The 24,734-nt window shown below is 49.9% G+C and overlaps 1 protein-coding gene across 1 annotated transcript in view; it reads left to right on the top strand.

The window, feature by feature from the left end:
* The window catches only part of CLUH (clustered mitochondria homolog), a 26,986-nt gene extending 2,302 nt beyond the window's left edge, over positions 1 to 24,684 (top strand). Inside the window, exons 2-26 of the mRNA XM_015646539.2 lie at positions 3,210 to 3,406; positions 4,904 to 5,075; positions 5,232 to 5,375; positions 5,577 to 5,704; positions 6,340 to 6,494; positions 7,300 to 7,425; positions 8,285 to 8,432; positions 9,152 to 9,244; positions 9,489 to 10,183; positions 10,698 to 10,915; positions 11,490 to 11,594; positions 12,374 to 12,474; positions 13,841 to 13,993; positions 14,613 to 14,675; positions 15,273 to 15,517; positions 16,296 to 16,380; positions 16,845 to 16,998; positions 17,348 to 17,487; positions 17,598 to 17,678; positions 18,259 to 18,384; positions 18,841 to 18,962; positions 20,180 to 20,273; positions 21,040 to 21,174; positions 22,167 to 22,240; positions 22,798 to 24,684. Of these exons, the coding sequence (XP_015502025.1) occupies positions 3,210 to 3,406; positions 4,904 to 5,075; positions 5,232 to 5,375; positions 5,577 to 5,704; positions 6,340 to 6,494; positions 7,300 to 7,425; positions 8,285 to 8,432; positions 9,152 to 9,244; positions 9,489 to 10,183; positions 10,698 to 10,915; positions 11,490 to 11,594; positions 12,374 to 12,474; positions 13,841 to 13,993; positions 14,613 to 14,675; positions 15,273 to 15,517; positions 16,296 to 16,380; positions 16,845 to 16,998; positions 17,348 to 17,487; positions 17,598 to 17,678; positions 18,259 to 18,384; positions 18,841 to 18,962; positions 20,180 to 20,273; positions 21,040 to 21,174; positions 22,167 to 22,240; positions 22,798 to 22,966 (3,923 nt within the window). The 3' untranslated portion in view covers positions 22,967 to 24,684. The remainder of the gene's footprint in view (positions 1 to 3,209; positions 3,407 to 4,903; positions 5,076 to 5,231; positions 5,376 to 5,576; positions 5,705 to 6,339; positions 6,495 to 7,299; positions 7,426 to 8,284; positions 8,433 to 9,151; positions 9,245 to 9,488; positions 10,184 to 10,697; positions 10,916 to 11,489; positions 11,595 to 12,373; positions 12,475 to 13,840; positions 13,994 to 14,612; positions 14,676 to 15,272; positions 15,518 to 16,295; positions 16,381 to 16,844; positions 16,999 to 17,347; positions 17,488 to 17,597; positions 17,679 to 18,258; positions 18,385 to 18,840; positions 18,963 to 20,179; positions 20,274 to 21,039; positions 21,175 to 22,166; positions 22,241 to 22,797) is intronic.
* Positions 24,685 to 24,734: the final 50 nt, after the last annotated feature.

Below are 24,734 nucleotides of genomic sequence, written 5' to 3'. Positions count from 1 at the left end.
CTGTGCTGTGCTCTGTGCTCAGGGATTGCTGGGCTGCGCTCAGGGCAGCCATGAGAACATTGTGTTACAACTCGGCTTCCAGCCGGCACCAGCCGGAGCCCAGCAGCCTCTGCCACAGCTGAGGGGACAAGCTGCAGGTCGAGTGCAGGAGGAGGGTCCTTGCTGGGCCATAGACACATCCCTTGGAATGACAGGGGAGACCAGAGGTCACAGCCCTCCTTCGGTTGAGACCGCAATCCTGCATCTGAGGCTGGCGTGACCCGGCAGGGATCTCTGTCTGCAGCAGCGAGCAGGGCAGTAAGCAGGAGGAGCGGGTGGAACTGCTTCCCTGTGACTCAGACACCTGCCATGAGCCATCCGGGGTGCAGCGCATGGCAGTGAGAGCCGGCAGCCAGACACAGCTGCCGGCCTGTTTGGGGCTTGAAGTGAGAGCAAGGAGTGGAAGAGAGGTCTCTGCAGGTGTCTTTAAGGTGTCCTGTGCCTCCTCCTACTGTCTCTAGTAGGCTGAAATCCTGTGAAGTCCATGAGTGCCTCATGATGTGCCTCCCTCTGCACCGGCACTGCTGAGGCCGCCACACAGTCAGGCTGCGGCGGGTGGGAAGAACCCGTGACCCACTTTAAGGCAGGTGGGTGCAACTCTGATTCCCTTGGGGAGCATATGAGGTGAGTCAGCACCCATCAAGCAGCAGGCCAGCTCATGCTTCCTTGAAACATACCCATTCTGTACAGAACCCCTCTGAAAAGCCTTGCCTGGCTCACATCTGAGGGTTAGCCTGCTGCATAGCAGATCGTTCTCCGTCCAGACTTAACTTTAATTTCTAAACTTAAGACTGCTGGCTGGAGCTGGATCGTCCAACATAAGGAGACACAAAGGCGTTGCCACTACATGTCTCTTGTTGCGAAGTGCAGAGCTGTGCCGGCCCTGCCTTCACTCAAGTGAGGAAAAGAGGGATGGAAGGTGTGAACATGTTGTGTTTCTGCAGACTAGGAACAGTATTCTGATTTCTGAAACACTAGGTAGTTTGGGGATCTTACACCAGTGAGCAGTGAACAGCAGAAGTGTGGTCCTGGCTGGTGACTTTCCCTTGCTTTCAGATTTTCCTGTCTTGCTTTGCTGCTGAAGGTGTTTGCTGTAATCCAGACTGGCGTGTGCATGGGTTGCAGTGCCAGCCTTCCTTTCGGCCAAATTCTGCCTCCTTTCTGGCTGCCACAGGAACAGAAGTTCAGTGATCCTGCCCTGCTTGGGTGGGCAGGGGCTGGGCCAGGCCTGGCTCGGGTGCCTGGCAGGTCATCCTGTCTGCAGTACCGGTAGCCCCAGGTGTAGCATTTCCGTGGTGGCTTGTCTGCACTCTGTCCAGATCCCCACATGTTCAGGGAGCCCAGAAGTATGGCTGTGCTGGCTGTAGGGTGTGACATGGGGCTCTCCCCAGCCCTTTGGGCATGGTGTGGTTTTTCTGAAGCCACATCTCTTGAGGCAGTCTTGCATGGAGCTTTTCTTCCTCCTTTCTAGCATGACAGCAGCTTGCTACAGCCAGAGCCAGGCCTGACTTGCCCATGGCTTCATCTGTCAAAAAAATGAGCAGCGAGTGCTGGGGACGTATGCACAGTGACAGGGAGCATGAGCAGCAGCTGCTGAGCTGCTGAAGGCGGCTGAGGCTGCTTGAGGTAGCTCTGCTACCTGCTGCCTTTTGGAATGGGTGTGCTCTCATTGCATTTTTAGCCCTTTCACCATGTCCTAAGTCAGCCCTGACAGTCATCTCTGAGGGTTTGCTGTTGGCAGTCATCGTCTGGGGCGGGGACAAGACCCTCCAGGGATGCATTTGCAGGGCTTGTTGCTGCAGCCTTATGTTGTGCTCCAGAGGTGTGCAGGGGGATGCCCATTTCCTGGGTTATGGCGAAGGCTGGACGACTTCTCTGGGCTGCAGAAGCAGTTGGGGCTGATGGGGAAGAACTGGCTGTGACAGCTGTAGGTCCTCAAGCCACAGCGCCAGTCTGTGAGGTGAGGGAGGCTGAGCTGCTATTTCCCCTGGTGTGGGGACAGATGCCTTGCTGGGAGGTGAGGATGAGGAGACACCTGCCAGATGGAGCTGGCTGCAGGGCTGCAACCTCGAGGCATTAGCCTGGCTTGGAGCTGTGCTGACCCTGTGCAGCCTTTCAGAAAGGCTGTTTCTGCTGTCTGGGAAAGCACCCCATCTCCATCTGTGCTGCCTGCAAGCGGGTGCCTGAGAGCACCAAGCTGGAAGTGCTGGGTTTGACCTTGGGGGGTCCAGCTGAGTATGCTCCAGCCCTATTGTTCTCCAGCATGCACTGCCCTGGGTGTGTGGTGTGGTGTGGTGTCCTTGGGGCACCAGCCTGATAGGCTGGGGGCAAGGGGTACTCTGTCATCTCCCAGAGTTGCTATCAACAGCTCTTCCCACTCTTCCAATTTCTCCTGGCAGACCCTTACTCCTCTTTAGTGTGGTCCCCAGCCTCATTCAGAGGATGTAGGCTCCTCTAGGAGACTGGCAGCTTCCTAGATCTTATCAGTTCTGACACTGTCCATCTCATTGGAAAGGAAAACAAACGGCTGGAGCGGTGACCTGGGTGCACAGAGCTCCCCGGCCCTGTGACAGATGTGTCACATCTGTCTAAACAAGCACTTAAAATGTCATCACCATTTTCTTGAATAAAATTGCATAGGCAAAGCCACGCCCTGGCACCATGGGATCTCTGTGAGGTATTTTGGAAATGCAGAGGGTGGCCAAATGCGGGCAGGGCCGTGAGAGCTGTTTGTGCTGTGGAGGAACCGGGCACCCATGTGACACTCAGCAGTGCTGTGGCCCACTCGCCTGCCTCTCTGCTCTTTAACATGTTGGTGCAGAGGTTACAGCTGCCTCCAGGCCACAAAGCACCACACACCCTTTTTTTTTTAATTAAGAGGCTTCTTAAGACAGCTCAGTGTGGTGTACACTGACCCATCCTTCCTGCTCTCCTTCCCTCCCCTCTCTGCACATGGTTTGTGGAAGATGCAAACACTGCGGGTGAATGACAGCACCTTAATTATGCTATGAGGAAAGGGAGGGAAGGGCCTGGCACACCTCTGTCTAGTAAAGAGCAAGTGCAGAATAAAACTTTTCCTTTTAGCCCTTGATTGGCTCAGGCTTTCCAGTGTCCAAGCCAGTCTCTGCAGCCTGACAAGGACCTTGTCTCAACCCTGTCTTCCTGCCCAGAGCACCCGTCTGGCGTGGCACTGATGAATGGCAGCGGCCCACATGACAGCCTCAAGGGTGAGAAGGATGCCAAGCAGAATGGCCATGAGGAGGCTGACCCAGGAGAAGATGGGAACGACCAGGAGGTCATCGTCATACAGGATACGGGATTTACTGTCAAGATCTGTGCACCAGGGATAGAGCCCTTTTCCCTGCAGGTACCTGCCCTCACCAGCTGGGGAAGGGAACAGAGGTGCTGGGGGAGTATTTGAACCATATCCTTTCAGCCAGGCAGGCAGGGAAGGAGGCAGGGGAAGGCCCCTGCTAGCCCCCACAGTCTGGACAGTACCTTCAGGCTGCCCACAGCTCCCTGACCTGTCTGTCTTCTGACCAGGACTAAGTGGGGAAGGAGGCAGCAAAGGATGGAGGGTGCAGGAGGACGTCTGGCTGGTGCCTTGAGAGAAACGAAGGAAAAAGAGACATGCCCACCTGGGCATTGCAGGGACAGGGAGGGTGTTTCGTTCTGGATGCCAGGTGTGGAGCAAGGGGAAGGAGAACTCACTGAGGTGTAGCTCTGTCCATCACAGAGGGGCTTGGGTATGGAGCTGAGCACAGGGAAAATGGCCTTCCCGCTTCTGGGCTGTTCTTTAAAGTGTTGTGAAAACATGATTTCTGGGCCTGAGTGAGCAAGGAAACATCCCTTGCTTGCTCAGCAGTTATGACATGATGCTGCTTCAGGCCAGCCTGGGTTTGGTATACAGTGACAGATGCTAACAGCTCAGGGAGCTCAAGCACTGGCCTGAAGACAGAAGGGAATGGTGCTGTCTCCACTTCCCTCTGCATGGAGAGCTCTGCCTGATGTCATGTGGACAGTGATGTGCTGCCTGGTCAGGATGGGCTCTGACAGGCCTGGTTCATAGTCCCATTTAGCTTGATACTTCACCAAATACTATTTGAAGTATCTCTAATTCTGGGGAGAGGCATCTGGAATCTAAATGCAATGGAAAAGTTCTTACCTCCTAAAGACTGGCAGAGAGTGCAGCAAAATCCCATCCCCTGTGGAAATAGCTGCATCTCAGACTGGCTTTTTGTCTCTTCTAAATCCCCCTGGCTGTTAGTTTTAATAGGCTAATAATAGCAGGCTGTGTTGTTTACAGCAGCTTATGTAAACTACCCCAAGTCCTCTGGGTTTCCCAGCAGTGTCAGTGGTGCTGGAGCAGAGCAGGGCAGGAGGCAGGGGAGCAGCCCTGGTGCTCAAGGTGGGTCTGGCCTCCCCTGAGCCCTGTTGAGGTGTGGCACTGGCATCCAGACATCAGGAGGAGGAACTGGGCCATTTTCCATGTCCAGCATTCATGGTCTCACCACTAATGTGTGAATGGATAAGGGAAGAACCCCCTGTTTTCCCCACTGCTTTCTATCCCTTCACTGCCCTATGTCACCTCTGTCTCATGCCAAGTGTTTGGTGCAGTGCCTGGCTGTTACATCTCTGGGTGCCAAGCCCGTGGGGTGGAACTCAGGTCACTGACCCTGCCAGAGGTGACAGTGTCCTCCCAGCAGGAGCAGAAGTGATCTTCCTGGGAAGGGAGGTAGAGTCTGCCTTTCCAAGCCTGGAGAGAGAGGTCTGAGAGGTTTTTGATACTGCAGCTGAGGGGCAGAGTTTGGCAAGAGCAAGTGGGAGGGTAAACAATAATTGTCTGGGTTCTTACCTTCTTAAGGTTTCTCCTCAAGAGATGGTACAAGAAATCCATCAAGTTTTGATGGACCGGGAGGATACCTGCCATCGGACCTGCTTCTCCTTGCAGCTGGATGGCAACGTCCTGGATAACTTCGCTGAGCTGAAGACAATTGAAGGACTGCAGGAGGGCTCACTGCTGAAAGTGGTGGAAGGCAAGTTCCTTGAGACTTGGGAGGGAATGAGTGGGGGTTTTCTTAGGGAGTGATTTTGCCCACCTGTCATCTCTCTCCTGTGGTTCCATTTTGAGGCCTGTGTGCTAAAGGAGTAAGCAACTGTCTAATTTTGTTTCCCCACTTTTTGCCCATCAGAGCCATACACAGTGCGAGAGGCCAGGATACACGTGCGCCACATTCGGGACCTTCTGAAGAGTCTTGACCCATCAGATGCTTTCAATGGTGTGGACTGTAATTCATTGTCCTTCCTGAGTGTCTTCACTGAAGGAGACCTGGGAGGTACGGGTCAAAAAGACTTCTCTGCTGTAGTCAGTGGTTTCATTCTCTGACTCCTTGCTTAGTTAAACACAATAACAATCAGATGTCCTGTGTCATTTAGGAGTGCAGGGAGTATTTGCAGCACTTCTACATCCCTCCTTGAATGACTGGAGGAGGGAATGCTGCACTTTCCAGAACTGACTTTGTCTCTGTCTGTTCTAGACAGTGGAAAACGGAAGAAGAAAGGTACCGAAATGGAACAAATTGACTGCACCCCTCCTGAACATATCCTGCCAGGTAGCAAAGAGAGGCCCCTGTGTGCCCTTCAGCCCCAGAACAGAGACTGGAAGGTAGAGTTCTCCTGTGTCATTGAAACAGCTCACAGCAAATTTTCCTCACAGCAAACTGGTGGTCAGGGATTGAAAGCTGAGCTGAAGTAGACTTTGGGATTTGCTCTGCTTGGTGCTTAACGAGTGCTGGGATAGCACTGCTTAGCCAAAAGAGTAAAGTCCAGGAACTGGTGTGCAAAACACTGGATATGGAGTCTGGACATGTGCAGAGTGTGGAAGGGCCAGGCTTGCTGGGATGGGTGGCAGAGAAGGGAAAGCAGCATTCCTCTGCAAAGTCCTGGAGACGGGATCTGCAGGTCACCACAGATTGCTCTTAGCCTTCCTGTGCCCTCCCATTCAGATTCTGGTTTAGAAGCTGCCATTTGGAAACAAGTACAGCAAGAAATCCATACCCTGTGCAGCCCAAAGTCCCAGGGTATCTGTTTTCACCCGTGTCTCACGGTTGTGAAAGGAAAACTAGTGGACTGCAGAGGGCTCAGGAAGCTGCTCTGGAGACCAGGTGTGTTTGTAAGCTCTGTGTCTGGAATCAAGCAACGGCAGCAGGTAAAAGGGATCTGCCATATACATCAAATTACTCTAACTCAAACACATTAATTCCTGCTGACAGGAGTTGCTTCTGTTGTGTTCTCCTGTAGCCTTTGCAGTGCCTAAAGGTATTGACGATGAGTGGCTGGAACCCCCCACCCGGTAACCGGAAGATGCACGGGGACCTCATGTATTTGTACGTCATCACGGTGGAGGATCGGCACGTCAGTATCACTGCCTCCACCCGGGGATTTTACTTGAATCAGTGAGTAACTGAGGTGCTTCCTGTCCTGCCCTGCAGCAGCCAACTGGAAAACAACTCACAAACAAACAGTTGCAGCTCTTTTTTTTTAATTTTTTTTCTTTGGCAGAAACAGCCTATTTTAATTTGCTGCTCACGTGGGTTTGTGGGAGTTGCTATACTGGATTGGGCTGTTTAGTTATGCCTGGTACCGCTTCTCCACAGTGGCTAAATGCCTGGTGCTTTAGGGAAAGTTTAAACATCCCATAATGTCATCAGCTATTTAGAGCATTTTGAGTTGGGAGGAAATTCCTTCCTGACTATTGCAACTATCTCATTTTGCCCTAAAGCAAAAGCACAGCCTGTCAGAACTCCCTGAGCTGGGTACAGATTTGGTTACAAATAATTTTTTGTTTTTTTAATGATAGCTGTGAGAGGCTGTTGTAGCTGTGCCTGTTGGAGCAGCTGTGCTGAGGGGGTTCTCTGTTAAGGCACTTTTGGTGTGTTTGGGAAGTTCTGTGAAATCAGTCCTTCCCAGCTATAAAAATAGAAGCCTCTCCTGATCCTGGAGATGGCTGAAGAAGGTCTAAATTAAAACACCATCAGGGCTAGGTACAGGCTAGGTACTGGCTGTTTCATGTGGGGAGACTGGGTAAGGTCCTTGCTGTCCCTCTGCCTTTTTGCCCCATGGTCTCCCATTTTGCAGGCAAGAGCACTGGTGCAGCCTTTGTACTGTGCATGTGTGAAGAGCTCTCAGTCATGTTCCTCGGGTGTGGAAAGTCATAGGTATAACAATGGTTTGTGACTGTTTCTTTTATTACTTTTGCAGGTCTACTGCATACAACTTCAATCCCAAACCTGCAAACCCCAGTTTTCTCAGTCATTCCTTGGTGGAACTACTTAACCAGATCAGCCCTACCTTCAAAAAAAACTTCTCTGCTCTTCAGAAGAAACGGTAGCAGTGCTTCTTCCTCTCTAGTTCTTTGAGAAGTCCAGTATGAAGGTGGGGAGTCTCAGCTGGTTCTGGGGAGCTGGATGCCTCTGGTGCAGTAGGGATTGCAGTGCCTGGCTCTCTGAGCTTATGTAGTGGTGGTGGGTGGTTGGGACACGTGAGTGGAAGCTGCAAGGACCACAGAGCACCTGACTGAACAACAGAGCAGCACCCTGAGCATTTCCTTGATCCACAAAAGAGACTGAAGCATAAATATCAGTGAGAGTAACACAAGAGGGCTTTGTGTAGGCTTATGGTGGAGAGAGGTTGGTTATTTTAAACATGTCTGTGCATGTTAATATTCTATAATTTTCTCTAGCTCCTATAATAATAAAACAACAACAAGGCATTGTTTGATTCTCCCATCCTTGCTGCAGGGACCGTTTGTTCTGCTCCAGGACAGTGGGTCCTGTGCAAAAGCCTGTCATTCTTCAGAGTCACTTAATGAGCTGCCTGGGCTCAGCAGGGTGTGGATTGACAGGCACATTGTGTGGCTTTTGGGAGCTCTGCTCCTGCTTCATTAAGGAGATGAAAGTGACACTAGACAAGGGCTGAAATTTGCAGTGGCCTCCAGCCACCACTGTGACTATCTGGCCATTTAAAAATTACTGTACTGTATTGCTTGGGTCAGAAGTAGCTACAGATGAGCTTCAGCCCCTGCACAGAGCAGACAGGTTACACAAGAGACCTTCAGCAGTACCTGGGTTTGCACTGTGGGCTGCTGTTACATCTTGGCCTGTAAGGACCTGTGTGAAAGCTTGGTTCCAAAATTCTCTTGGAATAGAAAGGATTCTTCCTTTTATTGCTGTTTCTCCCAAACTAGGGTTCAGAGACACCCCTTTGAGAGGATAGCCACTCCTTTCCAAGTGTACAGCTGGACAGCTCCACAAGCAGAGCACGCCATGGACTGTGTCCGGGCAGAGGACGCCTATACTTCTAGACTGGGCTATGAGGAGCACATACCTGGACAGGTACTGGTCTTGCTTTGCCTGATGACACTGGCAAGAGTTTTGCTGCCAGCTACACTGAGAATAAGTTAACTACCAAAAAGTAACCTTTGTTATTTGTGGGAGGGTTTTGGTAATCAAGAGAAAGCTTGCAGGAGTCCTTGTTCTTCACAGGGCCCTTGACTACAGGGGCTGTGCTGCTCATGCTGCAGCTCCATGAGCACAGAAGCAACTGACAGGAGCAGCTTCTGCTCGGATGTTTCTAAATTCCATGTCCCTTCTCTGAAGAGTGCCACTGCACAGGAGGCAGACCACTCCCTCATGCCAGTCAGGCCTGGAATGGCTCTTGTGTCTCTGAGCAGACTGCTCCAAATGCTTCAGCTGCAGCTTTCTAGCACAAAGTGGTGCAGGGCAGCAATGGCCGGCCATGGGCAGCATGTGCCTGCAGTGTGACCACAGCACTGGCTAATCACACCTGCACCATGCTGCCCCTTCAGTAACACTGCCCTGCACTGGCTGGGCTGATGCAAGATCTGTCCCAAACTGCTGTTGAATAAAGTCCACTCTTGAGGTGTGTTTATTCCTGCTGTGAAGTCACTTCTTCCAAGCTCCACAGCAGCCTGAATTCTTACCCCTTCCTCTCCCTTCTCTCCCAAAACACCTTGTGAAGCGGGAATGCTGCCTTGCCAACCCCTTCCCACACAATGCATTGCATCCCACGAGGCTTTCCCTCCCTCTTTCAGACCAGAGACTGGAATGAAGAGCTGCAGACTACACGAGAGCTGCCACGCAAGAACCTGCCTGAGAGGCTGCTGAGAGAACGAGCCATTTTCAAGGTAACGTTGGGATATGCAGGCAGCTCCTCACACAGCCCCTTCTCTGCTGCCTGTCTTCTGGCTCCTGGGGCTTGTATGGAAGCCACTAGCCAGGCTCACAGCAGTAAAAGCCAGCAGACCTGCCTGCCTGCTGGAAGGCTGTTGGGAGGAGAGGAGCAAAGGAACAATTTGCAGAGAGCTTTGAGAGCTGGGAGGTGGGGTGCTGGGAGCGTGGGGGCCCATCCTGACCCCGCTTTCTCTCCAGGTTCACAGTGACTTCACTGCAGCAGCAACACGAGGTGCTATGGCTGTCATCGATGGCAATGTCATGGCCATCAACCCCAGTGAGGAGACCAAGATGCAGATGTTCATCTGGAACAACATTTTCTTCAGCCTGGGCTTTGACGTCCGTGACCACTACAAGGACTTTGGTGGAGACGTTGCTGCTTATGTAGCTCCTACCAATGATCTCAATGGTGTGCGGACCTACAATGCTGTGGATGTGGAAGGGCTGTACACACTGGGAACTGTCGTGGTGGATTACAGAGGTTACAGAGTGACAGCTCAGTCTATTATTCCTGGCATCTTGGAGCGGGAGCAGGAACAGAGTGTCATCTATGGGTCAATAGACTTTGGCAAGACAGTTGTGTCGCACCCCAAGTACCTGGAGCTGCTGGAGAAGACCAGCAGGCCACTGAAGATCCAGAAGCACAAAGTTCTCAATGACAAGAATGAGGAGGTGGAGCTGTGCTCCTCAGTGGAGTGCAAAGGCATTATTGGCAATGATGGGCGTCACTACATCCTGGACCTGCTACGCACTTTCCCTCCAGATCTAAACTTCCTGCCTGTTGAAGGGGAGGAAATGCCAGAGGAATGTAAGAAAATGGGGTTCCCCAAGCAGCACAGACACAAGCTTTGCTGCCTGCGGCAAGAACTTGTTGATGCCTTTGTAGAACACAGGTGAGCAGAGCTCCCTGCTTCCTCCACTGCAACTGGTCATGGTTCAAGTCAGGACCCTGCTGCACTCTCCTGGGAACATCCTAGCAGAGCTCCCAGAAGTGAGCAGCTAATTGTGCCATTGCTTGGTTGTGTAAATGCAGTTATAGGAATTTAATTAACAAGAGGTGAGAATAGTAGGGATTTGGACAGGGAGCCAGGGAAAGAGATGGTTTGTGTTTTAGTCTCCAGATCTGTTACTGTTGATTCCTGTACAAACATTTAGAAGTTCTTCCTTCCTTGCAGGTATCCTTTCCATTTGATGGCTAGGGAATGGGAAGGATTTATGCTTCTTACTAAGGCTTTCCCAATGTCCTGAATATTACTTCTGTTTCTAGGTGCTGGAAAAAATCCTGTGTGCTTGTGGTGGGACATTTGGGTCACTTGGTGCTGGCAAGGCAGGAGAGCACAGGGAGCGGGACACATTCCAAACGTGTGGCATTCTGCTGCGCTGAATTGTCCTTTCCCTTTGCTGCAGGTATCTCTTATTCATGAAGCTGGCTGCGCTGCAGCTGATGCAGCAGAAAGCCAACAAGCAGGAGAGCTCAGTTGCGCTGGAGAACGGTGCCTCTGCAGAGAACGGTGCCGCAGACAGCGAGCGGCCTGAGTCAGACGACGGCAAAATAGACAATAGCGTGACTGGGCTTGATCAGGTGAAGGAGCTCGCCGAGACCATCGCATCTGATGATGGAACAGGTATTTCATCCTCAGCACCAGCTCCACGCAGGCCTGGTGGGCTGTCACTGCTGGAGCAGCTCCAGGCTGGGGGTGGTGGGGGTGATTGATGGTGGTTAAACAGGACAAGCACTGGCTGCCTGTCAGTGCTGGCCTCTTGGTTAGAGCTGCTCACACCCTGATGAATGACTCGCCTCCAGGACAGGGTGAGTGAGGTGTCTGAACCCAGCAAGGTCACCAGCCCCTCAGCTCTTCCCTAGGAGCAAGAGCCTAGCCTGGCTGGCCTGCGGAGTACAGGGGAGTTCTGGGGCCAGGCAGGAGGCCAGCAGTGCACAGGCACCTTGGGGAACCCCAGGCTTGGATTTCTGAGTGCCTGTGCTTGGAGGTGAGGACGTCTGTGGGGATTTTGGGTCATCTTATGTGCTCTTATTCAGACTTTGCAGCCATTCTCCTTTACAATTGATTGTTTTTATAATGGATTTCTTCAGAATGTGCCATCATTGCTGTTTTTAGTAACAAAACTTAATTTAATAGCTAGGTGTGTCATTTCCTGAACTCCACATTCATTTTTATTCTGTTTTTCTTCCTGCTCCAGTGGATCCCAAAAGCAGAGAAGTGATTCGGAATGCTTGCAAGGCTGTAGGCTCCATTAGTGACACATCATTTGATATTCGGTTTAACCCAGATATTTTCTCACCAGGTACGTGTACCCAGAGCTGGGACCAGCCCTTCAGAGGGTGGCTGTGTCCAGGCAGCTGCAGACAAAAACTTTGTCTAGCCAAGGTTCTTGCTGGCTTTTGTTTGGCTGGGCATGCTGCAGGGCTCTCTGTGAAGCAGAGTGCAGAAGAGAGGAAGCAGCAATGCATTCCACACACTGGAACCGCCAAGTGCAGGCGGGGAGCGGCTCCCACCGCGCACTCGCGGGACGGCTGCGGGCTGCTGCCAAGAATCCTCCTGGGATTCTCCAAGTATCCCAGCTGTGAGACCATGTGAAAAGAAGCAGAGGGAGGAAAAAAATCAAATTTGATCCTCATGTAGTAGTTTACACAAAAAATAACACTTGTAGTTGAATGACTGATGTTGGCACCTCAGTAAAGGGCTAGGTCTGTTTTAGTAACATTTCAGCTAGCAGTCACAGTGCCCTATCACATACACACATCAGGCACAGGCATCACACATGAATTTCCATTACTTGGAGCAATACTTTTTATTGGGAAATTGAGAAGAAGCTCCCAGAGTGTTTCTGGGAGTGAATACTGGGGCAGGCACATTGCAGGGGAATCGCCAAACCATTGATTTTGAACAGCCCAGCCCCTGCCTGAACACAGCAGCCAATGCTCTTCCCATTGAAACATGTATAGTTTGAGATCAGTTTTTGAAGCATCTTTAATTCCACCTGCTCTTACTATGTACTTTGTGTAAAGGAACTTGCTTCTGTGAGTCGCTGTGGTTGATGTTTTTTCTCTTTTCTTCTCCCAGGTGTTCGCTTCCCAGAGTCAAGCAAAGAGGAGGTACAGGACCAGAAGCAGCTGCTGAAGGATGCTGCTGCATTCCTGCTGTCGTGCCAGATCCCAGGCTTGGTAAGAAACCCAGAGCCAGCAGTGAGGCTGCCCTCAGGACTTGGCTGCTCTGAGCAAGAAGTGGTGCTAGTGACCTATGGGACAACACCTTCACCTGAGCAGCTGCAGGCCCTGGCACTGGTGGGGGACCACAGGGAACAGCATGAGCATTGCATACAGGGCATGAGGGGTTTTCCATTTCCCATCTTACATCATGGCACAACTTTATCACCTCAATCCAACAAAAAATTTTTGGCACTGGTAATTAAAGCTCTTGTGAAGAGTTCAGGACAATAGAGACTACATAAGCCACCCTCCCTAGCCTTGGGCATCTATCACAGCTTATTGTTTTAGCTGACCCTGGCTGTGACTCAGTCAATGACTAATAATTTGAAGTGAACTGGGAAATTGTTTTTACTAATAGCAGTCATTAAAAACTCCTTCTCTTAAGTCTTAAGCATTTTGGATGTTACCCATGCACCTGGCCAGATAAGAAATCCCAGTTTCTCCTTTCTTGGGACACTTGCTGAATTGATGGCTAATGCAGCTGTCAGAGCAGGCACTGGAACTGGCAGGGGAGAACTCATGAGCTCTACTCCAAGAGTTGTGGATCTTTTGTAGGAGAGGGTTTTCCTTGTTGGAAAGTTTCTTCTGAACTCTAAATACACTAATTCTATAGTCAGCACAGCCTTCAGAACCAGCTATTCAGTCTTTAAACAAAAAAGGAGCTGAGTGAGTCAGAAAAGTGCTCAGTGATTGTTGATTACAAGGTCCTTGATGCTCCTATATAGACCCAAAACACTGCACAGGCCTGTGTGAGAGCAGGTTGTAGACCAGCTGCTGTAGTCCTGTGCATATCAGAGAGGAGCTGGTGTTACTCCATGACGTGAATTAAACAACTGTTTATCAGCACTGCAACACAACTTAACATGCAAGTGCCATTTGTCCTTATCAGCTATGTGTGCACAGCTGCACGTCTCTTTTAATTGGAAATCGTAATTAGTTAGTGACTCTGAGGCCCTTAAAGAAGGGTCAGCCTGTTACTTGCAGAAGCAGGAGTTGTTTTGCCTCTGCCTCTGAGAGTGTAGTGCTGCTCCTTCCCTGCTGAGACAGAGTGAAACTGGCCCCAGGGGCAAGGAGCTGGCCCAGGCTGGGCTGGCTACTGCAGGTGTCCACCCCCTGCCTGTTACCATCGTGGTCCCTGTGTTACCCACCAAAAGAGTCTTATTTGGGGTCAGAGCCTGCTTCCAGGGTGACCCTCAGCCCCAGGTAATGAGGTATCTGCAGTGGCATTGGGGAACACCTGTCCTGCCTCCTGGTGTGTTTAAGTGGAAGTTCTTTCCTTCATGTTTGTCCTCAGTAACCAAAGTCTGTACATACCCTGCAGGTCAAGGACTGCCTGGATCACACGGTGCTCCCGATGGATGGGGCAACCTTGGCTGAGGCCATGCACCAGAGGGGCATCAACATGCGTTACCTGGGCAAAGTGATCAACTTCATCACCAAGACCCCTGGCCGTGCACAGCTGGATCACATCTTTGTAAGCATCAGGCTCAACATCAGACAGTTCAAATCACTCTGGCATTGTTTGTCCCGAGGAGATTCCCACTTGGCCAGTTGTTGTCTCTGTCTAAAAATAAACAGCTTCAAAAATAGTGGGGGAGGGAGGAGGACTGCTAAGTGGTAGCTGGGGAGTTTTTCTCCCAAATCCTCAATGGCTTTCATAATGTTAGGAACTGCGAGTATCTTTTGGGTAGAGAATTGCTTCAGGGATTCCCAACTGTAATAGAGTAACACAGTTGGATTTTCAGCCATGCATTTTTCAAGCCTCTAAGACACATCTGGGCTTTGGATCAAATTCTGAAGTGTTGTGAGTGTGGCTGCCCAGGAGCAGGCAGAGGCTGGGCTGTGGCAGCCCCTGAAGCACTGCTGCAGCTGCGCTGAGCCATACTGCAGTGCTGGCTTGTGGGCACCAAGCACAGAGGTGCCAGGGCCTCTTCACTGGCTCCAGGAGGGCTGTCAAATGCTTTTGCAGTTCTGTGCTGCAGGGAGAATAGTGTATCTTCTGCAGATCTTGCTAAAAGACCATTTCAAAAGCCCAGTGTATTATTCCATTTTCTTGCCAATGGACTCAGTTTGTTCTTTATTTCTTTGGGCAGAAAATTGGAATCAGCGAATTGATCACTCGATCAGCCAAACACATCTTCAAGACATACCTCCAGGTATGACCAGCAATCTGACCTCTTGCTCCATGTGTCCTCCCTGATGACTTTTTTCCACAAACAGAGCTGTTTGGGGTTCTCCTCTCATTAGGCAGTTCCTGGGGGTTGTGTGGCAATGAGAACTACAAGCTCATTAGCACTGAAATAGGTACAGGCCTGTATGTAATGCAAAACAAGTTCCCACTTGAAGAAAGCTTTCTCAGAGAGCAATCATTCGTGTTTTTCCTCCCCAGATCTTCACTCATTATGTTGGAGGCTTTTAAAAGTGAAATCACAGCTTGTTTTCCTTGTAATACCTTTTCCTCTTAAACAGTGTTGTTTTTCCCTTCTAAGAAACATTTTTAATTGGCTCAACACTACATGTCCTTGTAGCTGTTGACACACAGCCTAGCAATACACCTGGCTTCGTTCCAGTGCCAAAGTCTTCTTTGCTTTCTCTGTCCCAGGTAGCAGCCCGAAATGTAACCACACATCATATATATATACATATAGGCATATAGTTAATCCTACATTGACATCACTCTGTCTGTCCTTGTGCCGCTTGTAAACACTGGCTTCTTGTCCCTCTTGTGGACTGACTCTGGTGTCTCCCTGTAGGGTGTGGAGCTGTCAGGTTTATCCGCTGCCATCAGCCACTTCCTCAATTGTTTTCTGAGCTCCTTCCCAAATCCCATTGCCCATCTTCCAGCTGATGAGCTGGTCTCCAAGAAGAAGAATAAGAAAAGGAAAAACAGGAACCTTGGAAATGCTGATAACACTGCGTGGGCCAGCATGACCCCTCAGGAGCTATGGAAGAATATTTGTTCAGAAGCAAAGAACTATTTTGATTTCAGTCTTGAATGGTAAGTGGAGCAAGTGACCCTGGCTTGTCCCTGGATTCACCAAACTTCTGTAGCTCTTGCTCTTTAACAGGACCTCTCTTTCTAATTTGTTTTCTTTTTGAATAAAATTTGTACCCTTGCAGGACTTACACAGATCTTTAATGGAAAGAAATTGGGCAAAGAGTAGGAAGGGGGAAATGAAATTTTGAATTAGATGAAACCTATGACACAAAGGCAGCCATGAAAAGCAGGGGAGGAAGGGAAGCTTTTCCTTAGGGTACAGAGGGTATCAGAAGGTGAGAAGCAGAAATAGTATAGTCAGAAGATACTTGTCGGTCAACAATTACTTAGGCTGAAGGGAGCTTCTGTTCCAAAAAAAGGACAGCTGCTCCTGTATGTGAGCAGAGATGGGGGAATAAGGAAGGGCCACGTTGTGAGTGCTAAACTGGAAGCACCAATGAAATGGCCCAGAAGAAAAGCCATGGCTAGTTGGATAAACCAACTTTTGGTAGTTGGACAGTGATCATGCCCTCATGTCAGGGACTGCTCGCTCCTCACCAAGAGCTGAAGGTACTCGGCTCAAACACTGCAGTGGGCTTTGGGAACACATGTAGGATTTCTCTAAAAGCACTGCTGTGCTCTGTAGACTTTCACAGACCTTGGGCAAACTCTGCAGTTAGTCTTTGGTTTGAGTTAGCACCTGGCCGTACAGGGACCTGTGCCTCAGGTTCCCACAGTGGAGCAATGTCCTTGAGCAGAAACTCCCCTGAGAGCTGAAGCTTGTGTGTGCTTTCTGCAGTGAGAATGCTGACCAAGCAGCTGAAGTGTATAATCTACAGAAAATCACCCTGCTCCGTGAAATCTCCCTCAAAACTGGAGTCCAGGTGAGATCCACATCCTCTGTCCCTTGCCATTATGTTCTGTACTGAGGAGCATGAAGAGCAAGTGCAATGTGTTTTGGAGGCACAGCATGAGCCCCAAAAGGTCTTTGTGGTGTTCATGTTGGAATACAGGTCCCAGCTCTGAGAATGAGATTTCTAATCCAGTTCCCTCATAGGGTAAACTTGGAAGAACAGCTGGCCTCAGTACAGTGCCTTCCTGCTCCTCTGTGGGCTGTGGGAGTATAACTGCACGAGCTCTCCTGTCACAGCTTCAGTGTTGTCACCACAGTGCCATTTTGCACAGGTGGTGGTGCACACCTACATCTGGCCACCTTGGGGAGTTCTGTCCCAGGTCATGGTACAGGAGATGTTTTGACTGTGAATCCACATTTAGAATTTTGCACTTTTTCTTGCCAAGTGCCTATGGAAGTGGTAACTGTGCCTTCCACTCTTTTTGGTCCCTCCAGATCCTGCTGAAGGAGTACAACTTTGACAACAGGCACAAGCCCACTTTCACAGAAGAGGATATTCTTAACATCTTCCCTGTAGTGAAGCATGTGAACCCCAAAGCCTCTGATGCTTTCCACTTCTTCCAGAGTGGGCAAGCAAAAGTTCAGCAAGGTACAGCCCCCATGTGCCTCTGCCTCTCAGGATGATCACTGATAATGGGAGGAGTAGGGTGTGTGGGGCATGGCCACCAGGACACCCCTGCCAACCCCGATTTGGTAGAGAGTCCTGGTCTCCCAGACTATCTGGAACACTCCTGCTGTAAAGCCACCAGCAATGAGCAAGAATGGGTCAGGGCAGTGACAAGTGTCTGTGTATCCCACTGCTGGTCTCACTTCCTGTCTCCAGCAGTGTTAGGAGTTATCTACATACATCCATACATCCATACATACGTATATATATATATATATATATATATATATGTATGTATGTGTGTGTGTGTGTGTGTGTACCTTCTTTTCAGGTTTCTTGAAGGAGGGCTGTGAGCTCATCAATGAAGCCTTAAACCTGTTCAACAATGTGTATGGTGCTATGCATGTAGAAATCTGTGCCTGCCTGAGGCTGCTAGCTCGGCTCAACTATATCATGGGAGATTACTCAGAGGTAAGCAGGGGCTCTGTGGGGATCTCCTCAGTGCTCTCATTCCTTTGCCATGCTTGCCCAAGCTCACAGCGTGGTGTGACTTGCCCGGGGTTGTGTTCTGCTCTCTTCAGGCCTTAAGCAATCAGCAGAAAGCGGTGCTAATGAGCGAGAGGGTCCTGGGCATCGAACACCCCAACACCATCCAAGAATATGTGAGTATGGAGAGCTGGGGGAGCAGCAACACCTCAGGGGTCTGGCTGCAGTCTGGGAGCCTTAGTTCATGTCTGCAGCTGGAAAACAGTTGCATTTTCCTCTCTTCTGCAGCTTTCTTTCCAGAATTCTCCATTTCATCATCTCTTATGATCCTACAAAATGAAAAGCTGAGTGTGTCCTGCATGTTCATTATTTGTCCTGCTTAACCTAGGTTTCTAGTGTTTGTCTGCTGCATCTTTATTTAGATATATTAATTCTCCTGGCTTTGGCCCTGGGCTTATGTCAAAAACAAAAAGAGGATAGAATCCCCCCCCAAAACACAGTCAGAATATGACAGATATGCGAGTCAGGTTGGAAATTTTTCACAAGGAGTGTTAAGAGAAACTGAAATAAAACACACAGCTTCCTCAGGGACACCTCAGTGGGGCTATGCATCAGCCAGCAGATTGGACTTTTCAAAGTGGCTGAAGCCTTCTTTAATCAGTGAGCAAGACTTTTTATTCATGTGCAGCTGAAGAAGAGTGGAAAGGAGAGATCAGTTTCCTTTACATTCATGCTGGGTCCCTTCTCTTGTCCTAGATGCACCTGGCTCTGTACTGCTTTGCAAACAGCCAACTCTCGACAGCACTGAACCTGCTGTACCGTGCACGCTACCTCATGCTGTTGGTATTTGGGGAGGATCACCCAGAAATGGCACTCTTAGATGTAAGTAATTAAGAGTCTTCAGGTTCCTAATCTCTGAGAAACCTCTTGGCCTTTAAGATGCCCACATGATGGCCATTAAAAACAAATATTTAGGCAGTGTATTTAGGCAGTGCTTTTCCTCCCTGGGTAATTACTGATTGGTACCATCAGATGAAGGAAAAAACGAGTTTAACCCTTTCACTTGGGAGGGTCAGCCTCTGTGCTGAGCTGTGCACTGGGATTCTGCAGGTGGGGTTTGAGCACTTTCTAATCCTTAGGAAAGCTCCAGTTTATGCCAGTGGAACAAGAACGTAAAAGAGTTTATTGATGTCCCTGTCACGTGTTACTGCTGCAGGGACGTGGCCAGGGCCTGCAGCCCTTCTGGCAGTGACACACCTGTGGGGTCCCACTGCTCACAGAGCAGGAACTGTAGTGTCAGTGTGTCTTTCCTAATGCCTGCTTGGCTTCTCTGTACAGAACAACATTGGCCTGGTGCTCCATGGGGTCATGGAGTATGACCTGTCCCTCCGGTTCCTGGAGAACGCCTTGGCCATCAGCTCCAAGTATCACGGCTCCAAGTCTCTGAAGGTTGCTCTGAGGTGAGGCAGGGTGGGGTGCTGGGCTGGGTCACTGCTGTCAGAGCAAGCACAGTCACCCAGTACTTGCATGGGAGCAGCTGGGCTTGAGAACTGGATATTCAGTCTTGTCCCAGAGCCAAGGTCATGGGGCAGTACCCAAGTTTTTTATTTCAAAGGATGGAGAGCTGTTCTGAATGTTAATTGTGGTATCTGCTGTGATGCTGCTTGCTCAAAAAATCTATCAAGATGACCTGTGGACTCTCGGTAGAAAAATGTATGTGGGGAGTAAAGGTTGGAGAGCCTGTAAGGGAATTGCACTGGGAGGCAGGGACAGTGCATTAAATGCTCATGTTCAATTCTTCCAGCCCTCAGGGAGGGATCTTTGAGAATTATTTAATGTGCTTTTGTCCTTTGTCATAAAGTCCTGTATTTGAATAAAAAGCCTCAGTGGCTTCTGTGTGTTCCCAAGGGAGCTGGGACTGGTGACACCTGTAGGATCTGCTCCCAGTGCCCACTGCTGCAGTGCTGGATGCCCTCTGACTTCAGTGCAGAACTGGCTGTGTTAGCCAGGCATGGCCCACTCCCAGTTCTTGCTGCCACATCGCAGCCATCTGTTCTCCATCAGGCTGCAAATCAAGCTGATTAAACATCTGCAAAGCCTGCCTTGTTCTCCAGTGGCTGATGAATGTTCATGCCCCAGAGAGTCTTCAGCTGTCCCTCAGTGGCACTGGGATGCCTGGAGACACCCGTGCCCTCCCACAGAGAAACACTGCCAACCCAGCAATTTCTTTTTTATTCCAGAAGCACCAAGGCCAACAGTCCAAGGCAAGTCGGCTCTTCCAGCTGGCGAGAGCCCAGGGGACTCAGGCCTGAGGGCTTAGGGCTGCAGCCTTCCTCTCCAGTTAGTAAATCCAAACCCAGGGTATTCCCATGGATGCGCCTCTCCCTTTGCTTGACTGCTGTGGCCTTCAGCTTTCCTGGATGCAGGACAAAAGATGCCCAGCTCAGTCTTTACCCCTGTAGATCACTTCTCAGCATTCCAACTTAAATCCAACCTTAATGAGTGTAGTATTTGAATCCTCAGCTGGGTCGGAATAAGTAACTCCCACGGTGCTGCATTCAGTCTCCTTTCATGCTTGTGTTAAGACTTTCAGCCCAGTGTGATGGCACAGTCACACTCACTGCAACACAGAAATGTTTCTTCTTCAGAGAAGTGACAACACTTTTCCTTCTCTCAGCCACCACTTGGTTGCCCGAGTGTACGAGAGCAAAGCAGAATTCCGGTCGGCTCTGCAGCATGAGAAGGAAGGCTACACGATCTACAAGAATCAGGTGATGAGTGGTCCCACGGTGCACTCATGAGCTGTCACTGCAGGGCCAGAACTGAGCAGTTCCACTGCAAACCAGTGCCCAGCCTGGGCTTTGAGAAGGCCTTTCCTACAAACGGTTCTGAGCAGATGCCAGGGAGTCCTTGTAGGGCCAGTGCAGAATTGCCTGCCTTGTGCAGTAACTGCCCACTACTGTGCCAAGAGTCTTTGCTCAGCTTCCTGCGAATGTGTCCGTGCTCTTCCCATGGCTGGACAAGCACTTTTGTTGTGGCATGGTCCCATGTTCTGGTGGGGATTGAAAAAAACTGGTTTCTTTTTCCCATCTTTTGTCTTCAAATAACAGCTCCAGACTGGTTTGGTAGTGAGCTCTCAGCCTGGCTGCTGCTCAGTGAAACTCCTGCCCCAGCCTGGGGCTGTCTGAGCACGTCTGCACGCGGTGACTCAGCTGAGGGCACAGCCCAGTGTGGGGAATGCTGGAATACTGGTCCAGGTGGGGGGATGCTAGGATGCTGCTCCTGTAAGAAGAGTCCAGTGCAGGGAATGCTGCTCAACCAGCAAATATATTCCCACTTGATGAAAATGTGAAATGTTGATAAGAAGGCTCCCAGAGGAACTGTTTTACTGGTTTTTGTATGCCAAGGCGCAGTCAACATCCATTTTGCTGAGTTCCTGTAGGGACACTGAGCTGGCAGCACCCAGGTGTGTTCCCTGGGTTGGGTCTTGTTCTCACTTGTGATGTTGAACCCTTTTTTTTTCCCATTTCCCATCAGCTCGGTGAACACCATGAAAAGACCAAAGAGAGCTCCGAGTACTTGAAATACTTGACGCAGCAAGCGGTTGCTCTGCAGCGCACAATGAATGAGATCTACAAGAATGGCTCCAATGCCAACATCATGCCACTGAAGGTGACCTGCAGCGCTGGGATCGTGCTGTGCCAGCAGCAAGTTGTGTCCAGCTGCTCCTGAGGGGCATGGTCTGTCAGGAGGGGGTAGCAGTTGTCCCTTCGCAGGCAGAAGCCCTTGCTGGGGCAGTGGCTCAGACACAGTGTGGTGTCAACGGTGTGGATGGAGCACAGCATTGCAGGATGCCTGGGGAAGCAGCGGGGTACAGGGACAGCTCCTGGGGTGACAGCCTGGCACATCTGCACACAACCCCGCCCTGCTGCTGACTCACTGCCAGGCAGCAGGTTGCTCAACCCAGAAATACTTGTTTCCTCATCCTCAAAAATGCTGTCATCTTTTGTGAGATGCTTTGTTCTCCTTCCAGGGATATGGTTGGGGCGGCTGGGCAGGGAGTGCAGAGGGGCTGTCTTACCTTACATGGAGCAGCAATGAATGGCCCTCCTGGACCAAACCCAGCAGCTCCTGCCTGCCTCTGGGTGCCTGGCAGAGTACCTGGCCTGAGCCATTGGTGCTCTCCCTGCCAGACTGTACCCCAGCAGATCAGGAAAGAGGGTTCCAGCTGCAGGGAGGACAGAGTGTGACAGTGCTCTGTGTGTGGGTTTTCTTCTCCCTGTGGAGAACTGGCAGCGGACCTGAGGAGTTCATGGCAAAGCACAAGGACCTTGAATCAAAAGTCCAGGGAATTGTGGGCAGTGAAGAGGCTCAAACCCATACAAATAGCACTAAAGGGTTTACCCTTGTTAAAAGACTTGAAGGAGGGTAGACAACCCAAGACATTTTGGAACTGGCACCATAATGTATTTAACTGAAGTCCTGCAGGGTTCAGCAGGAGGTCCCACAGGGACTGGTGGGAATCTCTAGATGGTGCTTTCCAGCTTATGGATATACAGAGGTAGATAATGTAAATGATGCCATTTTCTCAACTTTTGGTAATGGGATGTGCTTAGCAGTTCAGAGTAGGTTCTGACTCCTAAAACTTTTCTCTTGCAATGTAGTTCACAGCTCCCAGTATGGCCAGTGTCCTGGAGCAGCTGAACATTATCAATGGAATTCTCTTCATTCCACTAAGGTACAGTGATTCTTCTGGGTTCTGCCCTTAAAAATCAAGTGTGTATTGTCTTCATTTGCAAGAGAGCAGAAACCAGCTCCCCAGGATTTGTTTGTTTTAGCCAAGATCCCAATTAAGGCCTTGATTAGCATAAAGATCACTGTAAACAGCAGGACTCTTAGATTGTTTTTTTAATTATTATGAATTGTCTTTTATTACTGCTAGTTGAAAATTTGATTGGGATGACGGTGGAAATACATGACTTGAGCCAGGACTGTTCTTCTAAGGCTGTAAATAATCACTGGTGGTAAAAATGCAGCATCAGCAGCTGGAGGCTGCCTGGCCATCAGCAAGATGAACATTCTGCTCTGCCCTAGCCCCACTGAGGGAGCAGATCCTGGTGCCTCTTTGTTCAAACCCAGCCAGCAAAGTGGGCCCTAGCCCTGCTCAGCCAGGGCTGAGTTGTGAGGGAGGGAGGTACAAGGAGTGTTCCCCCTGTTGAACATGACCTTGTTGTGGTGCTTCACCATTCCCATGGCCAGTCTAATGTCTACTCCCCTTGCTACTTTCCCCTTCAGCCAAAAAGACTTGGAGAACCTTAAAGCCGAGGTGCAGCGACGCCAGCAGCTCCAGGAAAGCATGAAAAGTGGGGAACAGCTGGAAGCAGAGGACAAAGCTGTGGAGGAGAAAGAGGCTGAGCCAAGCATGCCTTCCACTGCCATCCCCTTAACACAGAGCTCTGCTTAATGTGTACCTCGCTAAAAAAAAAAAAAAAAAAAAAAAAAAAGTTTAAACCACCCTTTTCTGAATCTGGCCCAGGGCCTTAGCTGCCCTTGGAGCAGCTCCTCCTTTTTGACAATGTTATTGCACTGGTACAATTAATACACAATGCAAAGAACTAATCTGAGCAATGTAATCTGTCTGCCCAAGCTTGTGTCTGCCACGCGAGGGGAAGTGGCCGGAGGCAGCACAGACCCGTCCTGGCGCGCGGGGCCCTCCTGCCGTGTGTGTGTGTCTGTGTCGTGTGTGTGCGCAGCAGTTATTTCTACTTTGTACATATCAATTCCAAATGAACTGTCTGGAGGAATGTAACATTTCTCAGGTCATTTTTATGTTGACTAAGGACACTGCTTTGCTAAACCAGTAAAGAACCAGCCCCATCACTGATCCACGTTCTTGTAAAATGTGGATTCCAAGCCAAAAGATTGATTTCCCCCCGGTCACTATTCAAGATTGTGCTAAGAACAGCCATATTTGTGTCGCTGAGATGACTGAAGCTTGTGACATGTGGAAGTGGGGGATGTACAGCATTTTCTACATCAGGATATAGCCATGGGATTCCTTTAACCATTTTTTTCTATGTTTGGTTGGCAGTTTGGCAATTCAGTGGGGTTTTGTAACATTCACATTCTAATTTTCAAGGTAAAGATATAGATAGATAGATATATATAGATATATATATATATATAGAGATATATATATATGATATTCACTGTTCCACCTCTGCTCTGCTTGCAGCTGAGTAACTTGGGATACTGTATCCAAAGAGTGAGGGCTTGATCTTTAAAGAAGCGCACAAATTTCCATTGCAGTGGAAACCCCAGTGCCTCGGAGAGCTGGGAATGCTGTTGAATGAGGGGCGTGAGGAGGGAATCTCAGCCCTATTTAAGGGCAGGAGAAAGGGGAGGAGAATTTAGAAGTGGAGATCTGGTGTCATGTGCAACAGCAGCTGTTGACACAGAGCTGAGGGCCCTGAACCTGACAGAATCACAACCAGAAAGTACCAGGTTTTGGGGAAGGGGTTTAAATAAAAACTTAAGTTCCTCCAGCACTGAAACCTCTGGCAAATACCTTTGTCTCTGGTGTTTTTGCATGCTGGTTTTGGGCCTGGTGCTGGGAGCTGCCATTGCTGGCAATGGACGGTACTGAATGGCAAGTGTTACTAAGAAATCCTCCTGTCCCCTCCCATGCACATCCTGTGGGGTTGTCACTGTCCTCAAGCAGGTAAGCTGTGGCTGCTGCAGGCCCTGGGATGCCGACAGAGTTGAATGTCCTGTTTTCCAAGCAGATCAAGCTGTAAGAACGGTGGGCTGGCTGCAGCCCCGCGCTGCCGGCACCCAGCCTCTCCCTCCCTCGCGTTGTCTGTCCTGAACCGTGCCCGTGCTAATCCGCGCTGCTTCTTTTACTGACCCTTGGAGCCAAGTGCTGTCCCTGTGCTCTGTACCCTCGGTTTCCTGTCTGACCCTACAGGTATTTGTAACTCGGGGCAGGGTGGGGGGGAAGGAGGGAGCAGCCTCTGAGGTGTTGGAGGCAACAAAACAGTCTTCACTGCAAACGAACTTGCTCTTATTAGAAAAATTCTGCATTTCCTGGAAAGCAATCAATAAATTACTACAGTGCATCTTTCCTACAAGATTTTTCTTTTACTAGTGTCTTACAGTCCATTAAAAGCTTTTTAAACTCTTGCAGGTACTTTTTTGGTTTCTTTACTGTTGGGTGCAGGTGTTGGTACCAG

The sequence above is a fragment of the Parus major genome, chromosome 19 (genome assembly GCF_001522545.3).
Source record: "Parus major isolate Abel chromosome 19, Parus_major1.1, whole genome shotgun sequence".
In the NCBI taxonomy this organism is placed as follows: Eukaryota; Metazoa; Chordata; class Aves; order Passeriformes; family Paridae; genus Parus; species Parus major.
The sequence above is the reverse complement of the archived record's forward strand: the minus strand, read 5'-3'. Positions and strand labels throughout refer to the sequence as shown.